General features: G+C 54.1%; 2 protein-coding genes and 1 long non-coding RNA gene across 13 annotated transcripts in view; 1 reads left to right on the top strand and 2 right to left on the bottom strand.

Annotated features, from left to right (window-relative positions):
• Positions 1 to 22,963, top strand: part of PACC1 (proton activated chloride channel 1) — a 442,395-nt gene that overhangs the window by 376,327 nt on the left and 43,105 nt on the right. For 2 of the 11 annotated variants that reach the window (XM_082702480.1, XM_082702481.1), the window contains 3 exons: positions 12,604 to 12,805; positions 14,703 to 14,874; positions 19,495 to 19,649. Coding sequence is in view for 3 of the 11 variants with exons in the window: in XM_082702477.1 (XP_082558603.1) it covers positions 19,639 to 19,668 (30 nt within the window). In the remaining 8 variants the exon portion in view is untranslated. Of the gene's footprint in view, positions 1 to 7,473; positions 8,159 to 12,132; positions 14,003 to 14,702; positions 14,875 to 19,494; positions 19,669 to 22,963 lie in introns of those variants that run through there. The other 9 variants (XM_082702482.1, XM_082702476.1, XM_082702473.1 and 6 more) reach the window with 9 other exon arrangements.
• Positions 4,098 to 7,707, bottom strand: LOC309849652. The gene is made up of 2 exons (XR_014303812.1): positions 7,576 to 7,707; positions 4,098 to 6,790 (listed from the first exon to the last, which is right to left on the bottom strand). It is a non-coding gene; the product is annotated as an uncharacterized lncRNA (long non-coding RNA).
• Positions 11,849 to 21,821, bottom strand: NENF (neudesin neurotrophic factor). The gene is made up of 4 exons (XM_082702469.1): positions 21,590 to 21,821; positions 13,832 to 13,892; positions 12,996 to 13,099; positions 11,849 to 12,133 (listed from the first exon to the last, which is right to left on the bottom strand). The coding sequence occupies exons 1-4, from the start codon at positions 21,764 to 21,766 to the stop codon at positions 11,957 to 11,959; spliced, it is 519 nt and encodes a 172-aa protein (XP_082558595.1). The 5' UTR covers positions 21,767 to 21,821; the 3' UTR covers positions 11,849 to 11,956.

The raw sequence follows: 22,963 nt of genomic DNA, 5'->3' as shown, positions 1-22,963 counted from the left end.
AGAGGCCCTACACAGGGGCTGAGGGAGACCCAGCCCGAGAAAGACTATTAGTTCCTGTTCATGTGACCATTTTTTGTTTATTCCAGACTTGTGTTGCAAGGGAGATGGGGTCCCAGATGTTTGAGAATCAACAGAACTGGTAGCTATGAAAGATTTTTTTTAAAAGATTTTATTTATTTATTTGACAGACAGAGATCACAAGTAGGCAGAGAGGCAGGCAGAGAGAGAGGAGGAAGCAGGCTCCCTGCGGAGCAGAGAGCCCGATGCGGGGCTCGATCCCAGGACCCTGAGATCATGACCTGAGCCGAAAGCAGAGGCTTTAACCCACTGAGCCACCCAGGCGCCCCATGAAAGATTTTTAAGAAGGGTAGCTGGCTCAGTTGGTTAAGGTCTGCCTGGGGCTCAGGTCATGATCTCAGGGTCCTGGGATCAGTCCTGCATTGGCTCCTTGCTCAGTGGGGAGTCTGCTTCTCCCTCTGCCTCTGCCCCTCCCCCTGATTGTGCTCTGTGTCTGTCAAATAAATGAATAAAGTCTCCCACCATCTATCTCCCAACTCTGCCCAGCTTCCCGCCCTCCCCACCAAGCTCTGCTCACATTGGCCACCTCACTCGAGAGCTCTCACCTGGGTGTCCTCGGCTAGCTCAGTGTCTACGATCCGCTGGACTTTCCTACACAGGACCTGCATGGTTCTCCTTTCCAGGCCATGGTTGCTGTCTGGCCAGCCCTGTGGGGCTGCTGCTGGGGCTGTGCCTTAGTTGTGCCGCGGGTCTTCCAGAGACCTCTGCTCTGGCCTGGGCTTGAGGCAGGGCCAGACCGCACTCACAGAGAGACATCCAGAACAACCACCCCTTCCCCAAACCCTCCCAGGACACTGTGAGCCACAGAGGAGCCCATGGTCTCATCTCCCGGGTGCGCTGTGTAGCCGGGCCTGGCTGGGGTAAGGGGCAGCTCAGCAAGGAGGCAGGGGTGGGGTGAGGTGGGCCAGACACACCTGGACTTGAGATGGCACTTGTCCCCTTTCTCCTCACTGTCCCTTCTCCCGGAGAGGCAGAAGCCTGCCCGGGGGGAGCGGAGGTCTCCCTTTGTTCCCAGGGGCCACCAGCTACTGACCACCTGCAGGGGTCACGAAACTGGGTCTGCCCTTCTTCCCTGAGTCCGCTCTGGTACAAAAGGCCCCCAGAGGCCAGAAAATGGCTCGGGTCACCTGACACCAATGGCAGAGAATGCCAAAAATGCGTCATAGAGGTGGCAACTGCGGGAAGCTCCCTGGGTGGAGGCATCAGACTGGGGACACGTGCCCGCCGGTGTTGACGTCTCTGGGGTGCTGCTGGGGTGAAGAAATACTTCCGGAGCCTCCAGAGGAACCAGAGGTAAACAGGGAGCCAGGGAGCGGCAGGTGCCCCCCAGCTTTCCAGCGCCCTCTATTTGTGGGCGCGCCCTAGTGAACTCTTTCCTGCTTGCAAGTTCTCTCATCTGAACTTGGAGCCTAAATACATTTCCAGAGCCAGATTAACAGGAGGAGGAAGATAGACTGCGGCTGCTATTTTTAGCAGGGTTTCAATGGGGGGGGGGGGTTGGGAGTGAGGGCTCAGAGATGGTTCATCGGTAAGTGGGGTCATTACAAACCTAGTAGTCCCAGTTCCCTTCTCTTGACCATGTCACAGGTGACTGAAGTCCAGTCAATTATCAGATTAGAATTAGTTCTGCCACATGATAGAGTTTTTCTTCCTAGGTTGATAAATGCACATTAATTTGATTATTAGCTATGACGGGTAGTGTTTGTAAAAATCACTGTTCTGTGGGCTTAGGATCTGGACAAACAGGAACTTCAGTATGTTTACTGTTGCTCTTACTTGAAAAAAAAATTAAAGAAAAAGCACAAATTAAAGTCATAGATCCATTTCCATATTGTTCACTCAATATGGAATATAGTCCCTTACATAGGTGAAGAACCATCTCTCATAGTAGATTACGGAGTCATTTGTAGAAGTATGCATGTAGTGAAGAAAATGCGTATAAGTCCTCTGAGAAGTACTTGAGTATCTGTTTTTTTAATACACTCTTATTTTTCTACTTGGTTTTATTGTTCTTCATAGCAGGAAATGAAAACTGTTCTTTGAATTGTTTTTTTCATCTGATGTAATAATGAAAGCCAAAGTACTCATATTTCTTAAGAAAGCCCTAAAGGTGCTCTTGAAATTTGCATGGAGGGATTTGCTCTGAGATTTGCTCTGAGATTCGGATTGCTAACAGACGGCCGCTGGCAAAGCCACGCGTGGTCCGCTCAGTGTCAGCTCCAGCACCACGGAAGAGGGGAATGAGAAGATCAGCACAGCCATGAGCTTGAGCTGGAATGTGTTCTCGTGCAAGTGTGTGTGTGTGTGTGTGTGCGCGCGCACATCGCGCGCAATGGGGGTTGGGGGTGGCGGGCACAGACCCCAAGCTCCTTCCCTGCAGACTGGAGTGTGAGTCCTGCCCCGTGCCTGTCAGAGCTGACTTCCGCTCTTCGTGTCACAGCCGAGTTCAAGGCTCCGACTGCCCGGGACCTCTCTGATTTCTGAATTGGCGGGTCCTGGGCCCCATTACCTCCCCACCCCCAAGACAGCCCCTGCTTTGAGATCTTCTCTCAAAAAGAAGCTCAAAATTCTCCATCCCTGGAGGGACATCCGGTGATCCAGCAGAGGGAAGGTTACAATGCCTGCTCCCTTGTCCAGCGGGAGGATCCCAGGAACTCAGAGAGAAGCAGGCTCTGTGCCTGAGCACGGGGAAGTCCTTTACCAACGGAAGGTATAAGCTAAAAACGCAGTTCTGGTCTCCATTAAATGTCACCTCTTCGGGCAGATTCTCCCAGCCCGTGCTGCCTAATTAGGGCCCCTGCCACCCTGTTGCTCCCCGACCCCTGTGTTGTCATTCCTGTCAGCCCGTATCATGGCGTGTGATTCTGCTTTTTAGAATCGTGTGTTTATCACCTGTCTCCTCCTGATAGCAGACTCCCAAGGGCAGGGCTATGCTGGCTTCCTTCACCACCACGGACTCAGGACCTAACCCAGTGCCAGGCACACAGTAGGTCTCAATAAGAGTTTGCCAAATGCACCAATTTAAAAATATAAAATGTTCTAAAAGCAGGGGGTGCGGCGCCTGGGTGGCTCAGAGGGTTAAACACCCGACTTCGGCTCAGGTCATGATCTCAGGGTTGTGAGATTGAGCCCCATGTCTGGTTCCACGCTCAGCCGGCGTCTGCTTGGGATTCCCTCTTGCTCGCCCTCTGCCCCTCTCCCCACTGCTGGCTTGCTGTACCCCCCCCCAAAAAAGTGGTTCTCCATGAGTTGTAAAACATTGTGGGTCTATGAATTTGTGGGATATGTGGCACAGCACGGAGGAGAGTGTTGTAGAAGGCAGATGCTCTCCGCTTCCAGGTGGATGGGCTGGTAGGAGGATCTCTCTGCCCTCGGTGTGGTTTCCGCTGTGCCTGTGCTCTGCTGTACACCTGTGGGGATTAGGGCCCAACCCTTCCTCCTCATACCTTCACCTCCCGAACCCCCGATGGCCCTGGGCTCAGTGAAGCCTAGAGCTGGGGGGCTCCATCGATTCTGAAGGTGACTCCATATCACCGCCACCCGGGGAACATCTGAAGGCAGCGCTCTGTGGATCCTGCCTCTGGTTTCTGATTCTTTTAGGTCCATAATTCAGTGGAGCATAGCTGGTCTCCAGAACCATAAGCCCGAGTCCTGACTGCCATGCATTGTGAGCTTTTTTTTTTTTTTAAAGATTTTATTTATTTGACAGACAAATCACAAGTAGGTAGAGAGGCAGGCACAGAGAGAGGAGGAAGCAGACTCCCTGCCAAGCAGAGAGCCCAGTGTGGGGCTTGATCCCAGGACCCTGGGATCATGACCTGAGCTGAAGGCAGAGGCATTAACCCACTGAGCCACCCAGGCGCCCCCACATTGTGAGCTTCCTTAACCTCTCCATGTCTTGATTTCTTCCCCTCTAACATGGAAATAATAGCCCCAACCTCAGAGGTGTGTTGTGAGGACCAGCGTACCTAAAGCTACTGTTGCAATGGCTGGTTCAGTAAATACCGAATCAACACCGCTCTCACCGTGAGTTAGCGGCTGACGTGGGGCGAGCACCCAAGCCTCCTGACCCTGGACCCAGTGTTCTTTCCAACACGTCACGCTGAATGTGCACACGGCATTCCCTCTGAGGCCAGACGGAGAACAGAGCCACTGTCCTGAGACCCTTGGGTCCAACCCAATGGAAAAGAGACCCGCACCTGTGAGCAAGGCGCCAGTCTGACCGCTGGAGAGCAGATAGCTGCAGATCACGGGAGTCCAGCCGTGCAGCTCTCGGGCCCTTTGAGAAGCCCTCTGGCTGCTCCTGTTAGCATTTCATTATGGAAATATTGGGAACCAAAAATAGAAGCTCTTGAGAGCTTAATCCTTTGGGCTTTACAGAACAGCTGCTGGAGAGTTCCATGAATCAACCACCAGGAGGCACTGTCGTCCCATGCAAGTGGTTACTGTGGGTCGAAGTTTCCTTGAAAATCCCAATGTCCCTCCGCAGCCTCATGCACCCACCTTGTCACGCCCAGGACCCTGTGGCTGGGGTCCCCGCAGGTCAGCAGCTGCTGGGGCCAGGGAAACTTCTTTGCAGCTCAGTCCACCGCTCTCCTTGGAAACCCTTAAGAGCAAGGACAATCCTTGCATTTATTTTCCTGTCTTCGTACCGTACCCCAGCCCCAAGACCTGGCCTAGTGCTGTGCACGTAGTGGGCATAAAGTCCACAGATGCTTGGTGGGGGAATGGATATGTGAAATCTGGTGAAATTAATACGCTGTGGAAAAGAGACTGCCTGAGCTTTAAGGGGATGGTGAGACAGGATGTGGTGGTGCGGACCAGAGAGAGGATTATGGCTGACGGTTAAGGGGAAGGTCATGACTAAATGGGAAAGAGAGGCTGAGTGGGCTCAGGCAGGAGGGGAACAGATGTGTTTCTGGGGTCTAGCTGGCAAGAAGCTGCTCAGTGGGGAGGTCAAACCCTTACCTGGGAGCACTGAGTAGTGGCACCAGGAATGTGGAGACGTGAGCCCCAGCGGCCCCCAGCCATGGCTCAGCTGCCCTCCATGTGGGCATCGCTGGTCCCAAAGCCCTTCTTAGCCTCCCCCGTCTCTGGGGTGGTTGTGGCTGCCTCCTCAGCTGTGAGCTCCCACAGGTGGACCCAGGCCCCACCGCCTCCCTTGGGGTGATACCAGCAAGTGCCACGCTTGCCAGGCCACTGACAGGCAGGGGACTCAGGCAAGAGGCCTGCTGCCCCATGAAGTAGTGGGGTGAGTGGGCGGAGGAGACAGGGGCAGCCGCGAGGGGCAAGTTCAGGAATGGGCTGGGCCGAGTGGGGGTGACACAGCCAGGAGGATGCGGCAAGGTCACTGTCCCAGGACGAGGGGGTGAGTGGGGGAGGCAAAGGCTGGCTCTTGGGAAGAGAGCAGGCCAGGCCGGGCCAGCGCCCAGTAGGGCCACATCCACCACCTGCCCCTGGAAACCTTGGGCTTCCCTTTGCGGACGCCTCAGCAGCTCACTCCGAGTCCTGCCTCGCCCTTTCCTCTCTCAGCTGCTGGTTCTCCCTCTGGGGGCTTCGGCTAGAGCCCAGCGGCCTGCAGAGGGTCAGCAGCTCCCTCTGGCCTCACCCTTCAGCCATACTCTTCTGTTTTCCTCTCCTGGCACCCTCGGCAGCTCCTGCCCCCTGAATCCCAAACCCCAGGCCTCTGGAACCTCAGCCCACATAGCCCCAAGCCCTACACTCATCCTGGAGGGGAGCTCGGTGGCGACAGGAGCAGGGCTCAGGTGGGGCTGAGATTGAGCCATGGGGGAGGCCTGGCAAGAACAAGGCCGTGGGCCTGGCTGGAGAGGGGGCCAGTAGGGCCGAGAGCCAGGGAGCCCAAGACTTGGGCAGAGACCCAGATGCTCCGGGTGAGGCCTGGGACAGCTTGGCACAATGGCCACACCTGAAATGAGGCCTCTGGCAGCAAGACTGAGTCTCCTGCTGGTGACCTCATCTGCATAAGGCCGGGCAGCCAGAGGAGGACTCACTGACCCCACCGGGAGGGGACAGAGGCACAACACAGGGACTGCCAGGGATGCGTATGATATGGGCAGGTGGGCAACTCCCCTAGCCCATTTTTTCCCTTTGGGCTTCAGAACAGGTGGTCCCCAGGAAGCCAAGAGGGGAGGAGAGGCAGCTTGGATGGCCCCCTGCCCGGCCCAGACAGGAGAGCTACCAGTCGGAGCAGGCTTCCTTTTCCTCCCGGCCTCCAAGCTTTCCAAGACTGTCCGTGCCGGTTACCATCTGCCGTGGTGGTTGCCAGGGGAACCACTGACTATTTTTGTACGTTGCCCACATGACAGGGCCTTGGAAAGGCTCAGGCATGGTTGGTCTAGGAGGAGGTGATGCCCAGTGGGCTCTGCTGGAGACCTTGGTCAGGGGTGGGCATTGTGGTGCTGGCCCAGGATGGGGCCCAGAATTTGGACCTACATCCCCGAGTGAAGGGTGAGGGGGGTCACCGAGGCGAGGGGTACCCCACGTGTGGGAGAACCAGTGCATTCTCTCGCTCACCTATCAAGCAGAAGGTGCTGGGCTTTCATTGCACTAGGTGGTGGTGAGACAGCTGAGAACAGGGCTGGTGGCAAGAATGACGAATGAAAACACTGTCGTGGGGCAGCAGAATCGGTGCTGATGCGGGCACCATCTTGGCAGGGAGGGGTCCGGGAAAGCTTCCTTGATGAGATGGTATCTAAGCCAGGACAAGGTATTGTAGGTGACGTAAGCAAGAGGGAAGTGACAGAGTAGGCAGTTAGTTGGAAGAGCCTTCCAGGCAGAGGGAACAGCATGTGCAAGGGCCTGGGGACATTGCGAGTAAGGCATCCTCTGGAATGGAAGTCACCTAACTTCTAGAGTGTGAGGCAGGGCCCAACCCCAGCGGAAGTGAATGGTCGGCAGGCACCCAAACCATCGGGTGTGGTGGGGAGCTGCACCACAGGGGGCACACCCCAGGCACACCTGATATTAGGCCTCGGGCAGCAAGACAGCGGTCCAGGCAGTACTCTTGGGGGAGGTGGGCAGATGTTTCTCCACGGCCCTTGGGACTCTGGGAGAATCTCCAGGGCATCTGAGACACCAAAGAGCCTGAACTGCGGGAGGGAGATATCATCAGCAGAACTGGGTTACTGTTCAAAGTTCTGGGCTGAGCGGCAAGTATCTGGGGAGGGGACGAGAATGGGCTGAAGCTCTGCACCCTGATTTCTCCCAGCCAGCCCATCGCCCAGACCCTGGACGCATAACTGACGATTTCTTCTCATGTCGGTCTGTGAACCTGCTGGGAAGTCTGAGAAGCATTCAGTCCCGAGTCGAATGGGAGGGGAAGAGGAAAGAGGAAGTGGCACCCGGCAGGTGTTAGCAATCTGCTCGGGGCATTACGACATGGCAGGTCCGGTGCTAGCACCAGCCTCGTGAAGTGGGAGTTTCAGCTCTCATTTTAAACATTAGGAAACTGAGGCTCTGGGAAGCTAAACAACTCACCTGGGACTCTAGAGGCGGTAAGAGATGAAATGGGGACTCGTACCCGTCAGTCTGACCCTGAAACCTGTCTCTCCCCACGAGACGAAAGCAATGGACTGCACACCTGCCACGTGCCGGGCAATCAAGCTAAACACAGGAAACCTGAAAACAAGAGTATTTCCCTTTGTAAGAATCTCGTGAGATCAGGAGCAAGGGGCCTGTCATATTTTCCCAAATAGGCCTGGTGTGCCTTGACCCTGGGCGGGCTCTGTGGCTGCCATGAGGTGTGGAGGTGACATTGTCTGACGCTAGAGGTCGGGTCACAAAAGGAGGGACAGCCCAGTTGCGTGCGAAGTCATGCGGGGAGAGGAATGGAACTTCCGGCCCAGGACCGGCTCCACCCCCGGGAAATGTGAGCGAGCCCCGCTTCTTCGTTCCGGCGGAGGCCCCAGACAGCCGGGACGGACCCGCATCCCCAACGGCGCCCTCCCAGAGTCACTGGCCACGGCACCTCCGAGCACGAGGAGGAGCCATTGCACACCAGTAAGTTCTGGGGGTCATTACTTACACGGCTGTGGTCGCAGGAAGGAGACTTAGGAAACTGGTAAGTGTGCACAGGTGTGAGGTGCTACTAGTAAACCCGGGTTTGGCCTAAGGCGATCCATTGGTGTCTGAGGAAGTCATTTGTGTCTTACCCTGGCTTGTGCCGCTGCTGGCTAGGGGCTGGTGCGCAGGGACAGACATTTGGGAAATGATCCTTGGGCTGAGGCCCAGGGGACTGAGGGGAGTCACACAGGTCCAGGGCGTTACTGAGCGGATCACCTCTGTGTGCAGCTGGGGCTCAGTCCCACCTGAGACCCTCTCAGGAGCCCAAAGAACGAGCCTCAGTGCGGGGAGGCCTCTGCAGACTCCAGCCCCTGTTGGTGGAGGAGTGTTCGGGGGGCCGGGACGTTAGCTCCTTGCCCTTGCCGGCTGGAGTGCCCTAGAATGGCTTAGACGGCTCGCTTGGCAGAGAAGCCCTGGGGAAAGTGGCTGAACTTGGCACTGAGAGATACCACCACATGTGGGGGGCCGACAGGCTGCGAATGGGGCATCAGAGGTGACCAACACATCGCGGTATTAAGTAATTCTTGAGGCCGTGCTTATGTGGCACGTCCTGGGTGCACGTCTGCAGGGCCAACCCCTGCCTTGCCAGATTCCCTGCCACCCGAAGGCAGCCTGCCTGCCCTTCCTGGAGAAGCCTGTGCAGCCTTTGTGCCCTCAAGCTGCCCTGCTTCAGAGTCGGGCCCTGTAGGTGGTCTCTAGGAATCTCAGCGATCCGTGGAGTGGGCCCAGGGACAGGGCCCTCTGTGCCTGGTGGAGACTCTGGGTTCTAGGCGTGCTTTTCCAGCTTCGGCCTGTTGCAGAAGCACCTCGGGGATGGACAGTGCCCCCAGCAGGCCATGGTTCTTGGAGACTGGGGCTTTGAGAAGCAGCCTTTTGAAGGAAGCCAATGCGGAGGGGGAGGTCGCTATATTCAGACCCTCGCTTTTCCCCTAGAAGCTAATGACGGAGTAGATGTGTCGAGAAGGACCGAGGGGTCTGAGTCTCGAGGCCTTCCTGTCCGGGGTCCCAGCTTGACCGATGCCCTCTGCATGAGCTCGCCTCTAAGACCTGGGCTGCTGGTCAGCTCCAGCACTCACCCTTCTGGAACGTTCAGTGCCTGGTGGTCTTATTTTCTAAACGGAGAACAGGGCTCCTCGCTTCAGGGCCCCGTTTTCTGCCTCTAAGCCCCTTCTTCTCTGTTACGTAAGGGAGCTGGCTTGTGCCACCTGCCTAGGAAGAAGGTCTGTGTGGCGGCAGGGCGGGAACTGAGCAGCACCCCGGGGTACAAGGGAACATGAAGCAGGGGGAGCTCCGTGGCCCCCGAGAGAGGCCACGGACGAGCTGCTCCTCCTGGAAGGAACTTAGACTTAGGAAAGGAGCTAACCAATCCCGTCAGTATCAACGACACTCTGCTGTGAGGGCACCTACTGTAGACTGGGCGTGGAGCGTCCTCTCTGAGAGACTGAACTTGAACTTATGTGGGGCCTGGTTAAGAGCACAACCCCTGTCCACTCTCCCATTGCCTTTCCTTCAGCCTCCTCTTCTCCTGGGTGAGGAATCATAGCTCCTCTCTTCCTTCCTCATCCCAAGCTGGCACAGGCCTCCCATGATGTCTGGAGTCTCTCCGCTGGTTGGAGGCCTGGCCTCAGCAGTTGGCGCAGTTTGGTCCCCCAGCTTTGCTCCTGACTGCGGGGTTTCCTGCGGTGCAGGGTTTTCAGTGCCAACGCACTGGTTGGCCATGTCAGTGAGGGTCTGTGCTGGGCCGTCAAGGTTCTCCTGTTTGGGGTAGACAGGCTCATAAGGAGGCAGTTATAGCCAAGCAGGTGAGTGCTAAGCTATAAGGAATCCCGGAGGTGGGTCGGAACAGAGTCTTGTAAGGATAGAAGCCTTGAAAGCAAAGAAAACACGACAAGCCAGTGTGGGAGCAGGGGAGCAGGGGTAGATGGGGCAGTGGGCTGTGGGTCCTGCAGACACACCGTGACGCCGATCCCCAAGCCAGCTGGGTTTCCCTTCCCTGAGCTGCGCTCACCCTGTGTGGGGCCTCTCCAGGCCGCCTGGGTTTCTGGGTGCTCTGTCCTAGAATCTGAATGAGACACATGCTGATTCAGAGAAGCCCCTTGCTGGGGTATAGGGCAGCGAAGTGGGCAGAACTGCCCCAGAAGTGGGGAGGCTGAAGCCTTGAGGGAAACCATGCTTTGCTGTGGGGTATGGGACATCAAGGAGAGGGGCCGTGGGGAGGACAGTGGTCCTGGAAAGTTCCCAGCCTGCAGCCCAGGCTTTAAGGCAGGGACCCCTCCCCCATCACTGTCTGATAAGGCAGGAAGTGGGTTGCAGGTGTTTGGTAAAAGAAGTCCTCGCTCAGGTGTTTCCAGAAACTTGTAACCATCTGTGTGCACTCAAGTGTCATTTGTTTTTGGGGCCACATGTCCGGGTACAGACTACCTTGGCCACATGAAGGACTTTCTGAATTCCAGGCCAAGGAGTCTGGTCTGATAAGTTCCAGGCCCTTTACTCTTGGGTGGGTGGTCACCAAGCTCCCAGCTTCTGAGTGGGACTCCAGAGTTCACCGGGAGAGTCTCTAGTCTGCACACATGGAAGAACAAGGCAGAGGTCAAGCCTGGTCCTCAGAAAGGCTCTGGTAGGTTCTCCCTGAGGTGACAGGTGAGACAGAAGGTAATGTTTATCAAAGTCTGTCCGAGCCCATTCATGTCACAGTCTCCCGGGGGGAGGGGAGCGGGAGGGTGCTCATTAAAAATGCAGCTCCCAGGCCATGTTCTAGAAATCCGGAATCTGGGGCCCTGGGGCTGGGCCCCAGCATCAGCATTTTGAACAGTCAGTCCCCTTAGGAGCATCTTCCACTTAATGTAAAAATTCTCTCTTGGGAAGAGATGCTATTTAGTTTCTGTCAAGGAAATTCATCTCTACTATAAAATTTCCAGGAGGAGTTTAACGTGGCGCTTCTCAGCCTCAACACACGAGACCCTTTGGGCCAGAGGTTCTTGGTCTGGGGAGGGAGGGCTGTCCTGTGCACTGTAGGCTGTTTAACACGAGCTACCAGTAGAATCCTACAGCTGTGACAACAAACATATAAAAATGTCTTCAGACAGGGCCAGTGTCCCTTAGAGGGGAAAAAAATCCCCCCTCAAAAGGAATGAAATCCTTATGGAATCTAATCCGAGTCCCGCGTGTTGCATGGACCTTACCAAGTTTGGGGCGACGTCCAGGCCAGGCTCCGGCCACAAGGCGCTGGCCACCACTTTCCAGCCAGATGGGGCTGAAGCCAGTCAGGGGGTCACTCTGTCCTGGTGGCAGTGCCGAGCCAGAGGCCCCCTCCCCCCCACTCCCACTCCCACGCACCCTCCCTGTGCCTTCCCTGGGTGGGGATGGCGAGGACGGCCCCTCAGGGGTGGGGACACCGCAGGCAGGACTGTGAAGGGGCGGCCCACGCACAAGGCTGCCCCTGCCCGTGGAGCAGATGAGGCCTCAAGGAGAGGGCGTGTGGGGAAGAATCTTCTCTTGTGAAAAATAAGTTTATTTTCGTGCTTATTCTAAAGTAAACATGGTCACAGTGAATCTGGTTCAAGTACAAGAAAACAGAAATCTGAAGCAGTCAGTCACTTCCACGGTGACACCGAGGGCGCTAGTGTGCGGGGGTGGGGGGTGCCACGGGACAGAACACTCGACCAAGGACTATAACAGGCATTCCGGGTTCCCAGTTCAACGTCTGCTTTATTTGGGTCCGGGTGCCCAGAGGCTCGGGCAGCTGAGGGTCTCCCTGCCCCGCCCCCCATCAGGAACACGATCCCAGGATGGAATCTCAAAACTCGTCTTTTGTGTCAAACTGGGGCTGGTCTTCGGGCTCGAAGTCCAGGTTGGGGCTGCCGTCCTCGTTGAGAATCCTCCGGGCCGTGTAGCCCACGATGGGGTACTTGGCTTTGTACACTTTGGTGAAGACGTCGTCTAGGGATTTTAGCTCCTCAGCCGTGAGGCCCGTCTTGGGGAGAAAAGCCCAAGTGACACGGGGGAGGGGTGGGATGAGTGAGTCATGCCTTGCACTGGACTCTCACCACCCCACCCCCTGCCCCCACACCCCTAATGCTGGCGACAACGTATCTCAACAACCAACTGACTTTTCGAGAACCACCCCTGTGTGTAGGGGGATGGTGGGGCAGGAGCCCTTTGCTGTTTGACTGAGGTGGGAATTCATGACTCCAGAGAACACCCAGTCTGGGGCAGGGTCGGGTACACGCTACGCAGTCTGCACCCACGTTCTTTCATGGCCCTCTACCCCTCTCCCGTGACAGATTCAGACACCCTTCCCCTTCCTCGGCTCCTGAATCTTTCTGTAATGTTGTGGTTTGTGAGTCTGACTCATCTGAGCACAGCTGGGTGAATGCCGGCCCCCCTGCTGGGATTTCTGAGGCCCTCAAATGGCTTCTGTCAGTGCGGTTTTCTCTTTCATAGGACTACGAACATGGGGGATACTCTGCTTCTCAACCCTGTTCGTGCCCAGAGTGGCCTGCGGAATGGGTGTCCGAGACCAACGGCAAACCTATGAGCCTGGGGGTGGCGGGTGCAGACTGCAAGGGGGATGGGGCCACCAAGGCAGGTTGGAGCCAAACTGTGAAGGTCCCAAGTTCACGGGAGCTTGGACATGACTCTGCAGGTACTGGGGAGTCTGGGAAGTGTCTGAGTAGGAGTGGCATAGTAAGATCTCTATTTCAAGAAAACAGTTGGCCACACTGAGTGGACGGAAGATCAACAGGCTAATTAGGAAGCTTTGCTATTGCCTAGGTGAAAAAGGCCATGGCCAAGGCAGGTGGGACATTTTGACAAAGGCTCATAATCTGGCTCACAGTGTCATGGGTGAGGTCTGCGGGGTCGAGAGACATCTTGGCCACCCCTCTGGTGGAGTCCTTCCCAGTCAAGGCATTGTAGGGGGCTCCTCGCCCATAAAACTCTGCAGTGGAGAAGAAGGAAGAAGCCGTGAGTGTGGACATGCACGCCAGGCAGCAAGGAGACGGTCTGTGGTGGGGAAGGGGGCTTCTGAGCCCAATCCGGTGCTGCCGAAGGCTCCAGGCCCACGGAGGGGGGAAGCAGAGAAGACATGAAGCCCAATAAGCCAGCCCCTGCCGTCAGGTTGGGTTCCCCTAATGCAGACTTTGGAATAAGTCACATATGCTGGACTGAAAGGTGATTTTTAAAAAATCTAGAGTGAAAACAATCTCTTAAAAATATTTAAAATGCAAACAGGAAGAATGCTCAGTCTTCTTAAATGGAAGCCAAGTCTACTCGGTTCAACATCTTTTGCTTGGTATCGGGTAACAATGAACCATAACAAAACTGCGATGGTATCATCGGTAATTACCACTAGAGAAACCATTAAAATGTTCTGTCATGTTCTGCGATCCCAACACCTTGCAAAGCAACACTTTTCCTCTCACTGCTTCAACCATGGTAAAAACATCAAGTTGGGATTTGATGACATGGGCAGCAGGGAGCCATGGAGGGCTTTTGAGCAGGAGCGTGACATCATTAGAAAACCACCGTGGAAGTACAACACTGACAAATGTTATCTCCGTCTGAGGGAAAAGGACCTGGCCAGTGTCCCCTCCCTTTGTTCACACATCCAGTGCCCACTCTGGCTGCCGAGCTCCCCAGAAGTAAGGATTCATAAAGCCGAGCCACTTACCCTTTCCAGAGGTGACATCAAACACCACTCCTTTCACTGCCATGTAGATGGGCTGATCCTCCTAGAAAGCAGGAGAGAAGCTGTTGGAGGGAGCTGGAGATCTCCGCTTCTCCAGCCCAAGCTGGTGACATCTCTTCCCACCACAGGCTGTGCAGACGGCAGCGGCCGAAGGTACAAAGCGGCCATCCCTGAGCCAGTCCTCAGCCAGCTCGTCCCATCAGCAGCTCGCCCCTGCCTGCCCAATGTCACGTCCACTCACAGACTTAGGAAAAGTTACAAAGTATCATGACAAGCCCATGGCAATACCTTTCTCGGGGGGGGGGGGGGGAGAAAGAAAGAAAAGAAAATCCCAGGGACCAAAGCAAACCTACATAGATAAGAATTCAAAGTATGTTAAACGGTGAATTTTTAAAAATCAACCCAAATCTCCTTTCATCTTGGTTAATGTACTTACATGGATGCAATCAGTATAAATGATCAATTTTATATTTTGCTTCTTACAGGTAATATTGCTTCCTATAAACATTCCCATGTATTGAAATAACCAAAATGGTTGTCACTAACACAGGACTCTTTTATATTAGTGATACCGTGTACCGGTTGGTTTGGCTCTTCTTCTATTTTGAGTATTTGGGCTCTTTCCAATTCTTTAAAACCATAAATGGCAGGATTACGAATATCTTTCTATTAGCTACTTTATAATTTGTTGAGTTATATTCCTGGACCAAAGTACACGAACAATGTCATCACTTATTAAAAATGTAAGCAATCTGTTCTTCAAAAAACCATTTACAGTGCTAGAAATATACAAGCAATGCTGTCTCCCCAATGTGCTCACAGTCTCATAGTATATTTTTTGCTGTATTTATAGGGATAAAATGTTATCTTCAAATTCCTATCCCCTCCCACCACCACCGAAGAGAACAACGCAAAAACAGATGGCATGAATTTCCTAACTACCATCAGGGTGGACTTGGGCTGGGACAACTGGCACGTTCTAGGACACGCAAGACCAGGCCTCCTTTGTCTCAGCCCCACTGAGGGTACGGGGACACCAAGCATCGGTTCCTAGGCTGGGGTGAAGGGGGCTGCTGCAGCTGGGTACACAGGAAGCTCTAGATTTCTGAGAGCACACTGCTTGGTCTCCTCTAGGCATGGGCCTTAAACTTCTTGCCCTTGTGGGGCTTAAGGTCAAGTTTTCATGACTACATTTCACAGAGAGAGGAGTTGGGGTTCTGGGAAGGTATGCGACTCGACCGAGGAAATGTATCTCACCATCACATAACTTCACAGGCCTCAGTTTCTCTGACCATTAGGTATGGATAACACCCAATGACCTTGCAGGCACGCTGAAGGACACAGCGTAGGTGAGCACAGAGTAGGCCCAGCGCAGGAGCTCAGTGAATGGTTGGTTATTACCTCTCTATCACCTCCGAACAGACAGTATCCAGAACTTCGTTGTCTTGGTGATGTGCTCCACCTCAACCAAGAGTTATTTAATCTTAATTTTATTTATTTATTTGACACAGGGGGGCAGAGAGAGAGCACGTGCACAAGCAGGGAGAGCTGTAGGCAGAGAGAGAGGGAGAAGCAGACTACCCGCTGACCAGAGAGCCCTAGTTGGGGCTCAATCCCAAGACCCTGGGATCATGACCCGAGCCAGAGGCAGAGGCTTAATCAACTGAGCCACCCAGGTGCCCCTATTTTAAATATTTTTTTAAGATTTTAAAAAAGTAATCTTTACACCCATGTGGGGCTCGAACTCACCCCCAAGATCAAGAATTGTGCGCTCTACCTACTGAGTCAGCCAGCACTCCAATACGGGTCATTTTAAAAGGCATGGCTTAACCAGCCAGAACCCTGCTTTTTTTTTTTTTTTAAATGGCCTTTCTTTCACTGTGATTATGTATTTCTTGACTTCAATAGCTTATCAAGTGGGGTTACATCTTATTTCAATTTAAACACTATTTTAACAGTTATAATTTTACCCATGGCATTTGGTCATATTTTCCATCCTGACGCTTTTCCTTGAATATGTAACTCCTTCCTTGTATGCAAAGAGGCATAGAAACATGACATTCACGTACATAAACTAGAACCACATGCATCTTATCACTAACACTCTCCACTCCAACAGTTAAATATCTGTCTCCTCGTGAAACCATACATTGAAGGTGTTGGGGCAAAGAAGAAGTCCCAGCAAAGGGGCAGAAAGGAATGTTGTTACAGACATTCCAGAGAGAGGAATGGCCTTATCGGTTAAACATCAAGTGCGCTGGGAGTGGGGCTGAGGGGTCGTTCCAGGCCTGTGGAGCTGGGAGTCCACTGGCAGCAGAGCGGCGGGCATGGTTTCCAGGCCCCGGGGGTAACTCAGGCAACTGAGAAGACAGAGGGTGAGTGGAAGTCTTGCAGAAATGCAGACAGATAAAGACACACATGCTCATCACCAGCTTCCCACCGGGCTCCCCACCCTCTCATCCGTCTGGAAGGATGCTTCGTTTTTTTCATCTCTACAGCAGGTCTGCAGTAACAGACCTTTTTCCAAGAGCCCACAGGAGGAGTCACCTCAAGTCAAACAGACCGGGGTTTGAGCCAAACAGACCTGGGTTTGAGCCATGACTTATAAGCTGTGCTGCCTTGGGCAGATTACTTAACCTCTCTGTGCCGCAGTTTCCCCCTCTGTAGTAAGAAGATTATAAGAGTATCCACTTACCAGGTTGTTGTGAGGATTAACCAAGGCAAGAGATATGAAGCCCTTAGCAGTTTGTTAGTTACCCGGATCCTTAATCTAGATTTTGACAGACAAAAAATGTACTTCCCAAGTGACAGATAAGGATTCTAGAGGCATTTTAAGTTAAAACTGAAAGGGCCTTGAAGATTATCCAATACCTTCATTTTCCAGATGCAGCTGTCCGGGCCGGGGAGTTGGGAGACTTGCCCCGAGTCCCAGCGGGAATCAGAGCAGTCTCTGGAGCCTTAGAACCCAAGCTCATTCCACTCCCTGGCCTGCCCCACTGGGGGCCACACAGCACGAAGACAGCGCACTTGCCTGGGACCAGGACAGGGTGAGGGGGGCCTGGGAAATTCATCCACAAGACTCAGGACCACCAGTGAGGCACGGAGTGGGTCAGAAGCACCCAGATGGACAGCAACCAGGGGAACCCCTGCATGAATGAGGCCTCGCCTTTCTCCTTGGGGTCTGGCCTTCCTCCCCGCCTGCTGTCAAGCAGGGCCAGGAGAGGGCCACGGGAACGGCCACGGAAGGGCAGATGAGGCAGCAGGGCGAAGAGAGGTAGGGAGAGGCCCGAGACTGGGTACACGCAGGACGGCGGACCCCTGAGCCTTCAACCTTGCCCTTGAACCGGGGGCCAAGGACAGAGCCAAAGGCCCTCGTTGGTAAAGAGGGAAACTGCTGCAGATGTTTCCTTCTGCAGAAATAACGGGGCCCCCCGAGGATCCGAGGCCGGGTTCTTTCCTGACCGCCGTGGCATCGGTAACCTATTAATGGATCGTGGATTCACTTAGTGACTTACTAACCAATTTTTTTAATGAAGTAGAATAGGAAAAGTTTAAAATGGAACAGAAAATAGAAAATGTTGGGGTGCATCACACGTAGTAAGAAGAAGCATTGTTTGACAGAACTTGTGTTGTGGGTGTGTGTCCCAGGGGACGGTGCACGAAGTACGCCCGGACACAGCCGTCTACAAGCCGCCCCTCGACTGCACAGTTAGAGAGGGCGGTTTCTCCTCCTTACTCTCCGGCCTCCACCCCACCGCCGTCACTGTCTGTATCTTCTTCATGTCTCTTCAGAATGATCTTTCTGGAAGAAGCACAGTCTTACTCCTCCCTATCATTCAGTTTTAGAAAAGCAGAAAACAAATGTCACCCTGTCACCTCCTGACCTTAGCACAGATTTCCGAGGACAGCTGGTGCTGAGAACAGGCAAATTCCATCTACGAAGAATAACCGTGAAGCCCAGGGGGCCTCAGCCAGCTCGGGACCCAGAGTCACGCCAAATAAACTCCCACAGCCAAACTACATTTCCCGGCACGCTGGCACGCTGGTATCTTCTTAGAACCGGTACCCCCGTGGGGCAGGTCACTGCCTGGCACGGTTCTAGGACTGCGCAAGGACGGAGAGGGGCGCTCTTGGTAGTTGCTTTTCCTTGTTCAGGCCTGAGGGAGCAGCGCCTGGTTCACCTTGAGGACTCCCCGCTGTGTAACCTTGGGCAAGTTCCTTTCACCTCCCCTTGCCTCCTTCCTCCATGACAAATGAGGTAACAGCCCCTCCCTCGTGAGGCTGTGGTGGTCATTAAATGAGCTGGTGCTTTAAAGTGGTTAGGATAGGGGCGCCTGGGTGGCTCAGTAGGTTAAGCCTCTGCCTTGGGCTCAGGTCATGATCTCAGGGTCCTGGGATCGAGCCCCGCATAGGGCTCTCTGCTCAGTGGGGAGCCTGCTTCCCCACCCCCATCCTCTGCCTGCCTCTCTGCCTACTTGTGATCTCTTATCAAATAAATAAATAAAATCTTAAAAATAAATAAATAAGTAAATAAAGTGGTGAGGATAGTGCCTGACAGAGCGGGCACCATCTGGTCCCGGGCCCAGAAATCAGGTGGGGTGGGGGCCGGCGGGGGACCCTCTCTGCCCTTGGTATCCTCCCCTGCAGTGAAGGCGGAAAACACATTTTCTGAGGATGGCAAAAGTCATGTTGCACTTGGAGGGTGGAGGATGACATCCGCTCTGAACCAGGGAGAATCCTCAACTTCACTCGTCTTCCCTATGGGGTCCGAGGCAGCGCCCCGCAACCAACTCTATGAACATTTCCACAGGAAACATGAACATGAGTATTCACACTAAGGACAGCACATGAACATTATAAACAGACTTGTGTCGGCGCTGACAAGGTTCTGTCACCAAAGGAGTTCAGAGCAGGTTGGATTTTGCTATTAAATGACTTAAAAAAAAAAAAAAAAACAACAACACCTTGTGGGGCATCTGGCTGGCTCTGTTGGTAGAGCATGCAACTCTTGACCTTAGGTTTGTAAATTCAAACCCCACACTGGGCATAGAGATTACTTAAAAATAAAATCTTAAAAAAACCTCTTCTGGGTTCAGAGCTTGATTTTTGAATTGCATAAGAGGATTATGGACCTGTTATACTGCCTCTTGCTTATAACTTTAGTAATAAGCTAACAAAAGTAGCAGCTAAGATTTATAATGGCTTACTATGCTAAGATTACTGCAGGCCTATCCTTTGCATATCACCATCTCATTTAATCCTCACACAATCCCTACATAGAGTAGGCACTCTTGTGATGGCCATTGTCATGGTCAGTTTTACGTGCCAACTTTGATCAATTACAGTATCTGGGTGTCGCTATGAAGATACTGTGTGGTTGTGATTAACATCTATAATTAGCTGACTCCAGGTAAAGGAGAATAATTGGGGTGGGCCTAACTGCATCAGTTGAAAGGCCTTAGGAACAAAATTAAGGTTTCCCTGTAGAAGAAGAAATTCCTCAGGTGGGCTGGGGCATCAGCAACTGCCCAGGGGATTCTGGCCTGCTCTATGGACTTCAGACTTGCCTGACCGGTGCCCATGATCACATAAATCAATTCCTTGCAATAAGCCAAATATGTTATTTTCTACTGTTTCTGTTTCAGGTGTACCAGGGAGCCCCTGCAGTAATCCAGTAATCCCGGTGAGAGGTGGTGGTGGCTTGGGCCGGCCTGACTGATAAAAGCATCTTACAGCTGGGAAGACTCCAAAGAGCTCGCAGCCCGAAGAACAGGGAGTGGTAGCCAGGCATGATCCAAAGGTACAAAGCTCTAACTCGGGTACCGTATAATGTCACACAACAGTGACACTCCTGAGAGTGAAGGGGGTGTGCCATTAGTAATTCTTCCCAGACAACAGGCATAAACCAGAACCTTCCAGGGTGGCTCAGGGAACAGCACGGCTCTACTCAGTTGTATTCATCGGCCCCTCTCCTACCTGACTTTCTTCCTCTCTCTGCCTATAGACGCCCAAAACACTTCTCTCCTTAACCTGTTCCCAACTCAAGCTTCCCTCTTTCCTTCCCTTAGTTAAGTATCCGTAATGTCAGCATAAAAAATTTAAAAAAAACCCCAAAACCCAGGATCTCTTCTCTGTCCTCATCCTGTAGCCCCTGGAGCTGTGGCTACAAGTACCCTCGACCTTGAACTCTCTCTTCTCTTGGGTTCTGTGCCAGGGGTCTCCAAGTTCGCCCCCATGTTTCAAGACTGACTTTGAGGACTCACAGAACTCAGCATACAGTCGTACTCAGAGCTCAGATATATTACAACTGTACAGAAGGATACGAGATCGTAAGAGAAAAGGACACAGGCAGAGTCTAGAGGAATCCAGGGGTGGATTTCCTCATGCTCAGTCCTTCCCATGAGAGGTCACACACAGGGCTCTTCCACCAGCAACACAATGCAGCACCACGTGTGCGATGTTTCTGCCCAGAACATTAGTCTCTACCCATTAGAGACTCAGAGGCCAAGGTTTTTACTGGCAGCTGGCCATGTAGGCCCTCTCTGCCCAGCAATATTCAACATAAATACACAGTATAAAGAGCCTGGAGTGAGCCACCCTCCTCTGCTAGGGAAGTGTGGAACACCCTGGAATTCCAGACATCAGCCAACAGCCACTCTTGCCAGGGGGCCTTCCTAAGGAGAGTAGGCTTGCTGCGTTAACTCTTTTCTGCAACGATTCCTGGATCCTGTATCATCTGGTTCTCTGTTTCCCTTAACATCTAGTCACATCCCTGTCTCCCTCCTTCTGTGTTCTCTTCCACTCGGGCTTCTGACCACCGTCTGTATACAGTGATATTCAAACCAGCCATTACTGCCTAAGGGCCAAGTTTCTGACCACCCTCCCCCTCTCCCCCTTTCAGACCTGGTCTATTTAAGGCCAGCTAACTTGGGGTTAGGGATCCCAGGCTGGAGGGTTTTAACAAGAGGACATGGTCCCTTCCTCGTTCTGCCCCTAACTGGCGCATGCCTCAGTTTCCCCGTGTGTAAAAGCAGGACGTCGGTTCCCTATCAACGCTGACATGCTATGGTTCTGTGATCTGTGCATCAAACTTTCCCCCTCTCTTCCCGGATTGGCCCCACTATGGCCCTTCTACCGGGGAGTGCAGCATCTTCCCAGGCTTCGCATCATCACACTGGACCCCAGCAGCCCAAAGGCAGGGGGTGCTGTGAGGAGTTTCCTGGACGCCTCCAGACTATTGACTGATGTGGGTGTGTTGGGGGGGGAGGGTGTCTTTAACCTCCGGTCTCCCCCTCTGCCCTCTCCCCAGCTCTTTCTCAGCCGAGAGCCCAGGCAGTAAAAGTGGGTTTGAGGTCGGGGCAGGAAGTGCAGGGAAGCCTAGATCATCCCAGGGTCTGCCCCAGGTTTTACTTCCCTTCTCCCTCCCCCGCCACTCACTCCGCGGAGAAGGCGGAAGGGTCTGCCCCCAGCTGATGCTAACATTAAACCCCCCAAAGTTCCGAGGTTCCCGGGGCTGATCACCAGCCGAAACGCATCTGAGGGGAGCAGCTCGCCGGAAGGCAGGCAGGGGGCAGCGCGGGCCGGGGCGTGCGGGCTCAGGGCCGGGGCTAAGTCTGCGCAGCCCCGACTCGGACGGACCCCCCGGGTCCCTGCGCGGCCGTCTGCGCCGAGGGAGGAAGCCCGCAGGCCCGGCGTCCAGCTCGGAGCCCGCGCCTCCCCCGCGGCCTCCCGTCCGCTCACCTCCTCCCCGCCGTAGCGGGCCAGCTCCTCCTCCGTGAAGAGCCTCACCGGGGGCCCCCGCTCGGCGGGGCGCGGCACCTGCCCGGCCCAGGCTGCCGGGGGCCCCGGGGCCAGCGCCAGGAGCAGGGCCAGCGCTGCCAGCCGCCGCAACCGCCGCCGGGACGCGGGGCCCGCCATGGTGCGCTCGCCGAGCAGGGCCGGGTGGCCTGGGCCGCTGGGTGGCCTGAGCGCGCTCCCGCCCCGCGGCCCCGGAACAGCCCCCCCGCCCCACCCCGCGCGCGCGCCCACCTCCCGGCCCCTGCGCCCTCGGGACCGCGCCGCTGGAGCTCCGACTCCGCGGCCCGGGACTGGAAGCTGTGCGGAGAGCGGCCTACGTGACAGTAGTTGTTGAGTAGGTTCGTGGGTGACACAGCCCCACACTCCAGCACCTGGGACGAGGTATTTACACACCAGGACCCCAGCTTTATTCAGTGCGGCTGGCTCAGTCGTGGAGCATGCCACTCTTGATGGGGGATTGAGGCGGGGAGTGTAAGTTTGTTCCAGCCCCGCATTGGGGTGTAGAGGGTTACTCAAAAATCTTTTTAAAAGTTCCCTTTTACTTCTGGCTGATTTCTCTTCCTTTCCAGTTATGTCCCCAAAGGGATTTTTGCAAAGGGTAGAGCGTGCCGCAGATTTGCACTGAAATAATAAGGGCTGGCATTTGTGCAAAGACTTCTTCATTAATTCATAAAACAAATACTTTTTGAGGACTTCCCTGTATCAGGTTACTGGGAACACATCGCTGAACAAGGCATCAGTATCCACATGGAGTTTACATCCCATGGGCTTGTATGGATGAAATGGACAAAAGTGAGATACAGACGTTGCTATTGGGAGAAAGACAAAGCAGGGCGAAGGACAGGGAGCATTGGGGGGGGGGGGGCTGCAGTTTTAAATGGGCTGCCCAGGGGCTCCTGGGCGGCTCCGTGGGTTGAGAGTCGGACTCAGAGTCAGTTCTGGTCGGGATCTCATGGGTCCTCCCAGAGCCGCAGTTGGGTCTTGGTAGGCCGTCTGCTTGAGACTTCCTCCCTCTGTCCTTCCTCTGCTTGTGCCTTCTCCTTCTCTCTCCCTGGAAAAAATAAATAAATCTTACAAAACAAAGAAACAAACAGGGTGACCAGGGAAGGTCCCACTGAGAAGGTATTCGTATAAAGGGGGTAAGGGAGGTAGCCAGGAGGGGAGGACATTCTTTGCAAAGGGGAAGACAGGTGCATACATGCTGAGGAAAGGCAGTGTTCTGCTTGCTGGAGAAACAGTGGGAAGGAAGAGGTGTGGGAGATGAGGTCTGGGAGGTCAGAGGGTAAAGGGAAAGGAGGTGGGGGCAGGTCTCGTGGG

The sequence above is a fragment of the Mustela nivalis genome (genome assembly GCF_964662115.1).
Source record: "Mustela nivalis genome assembly, chromosome: 16".
NCBI lineage: Eukaryota > Metazoa > Chordata > Mammalia > Carnivora > Mustelidae > Mustela > Mustela nivalis.
Note: the sequence above shows the minus strand (reverse complement) of the source record. Positions and strands in the feature narration are given on the sequence as shown.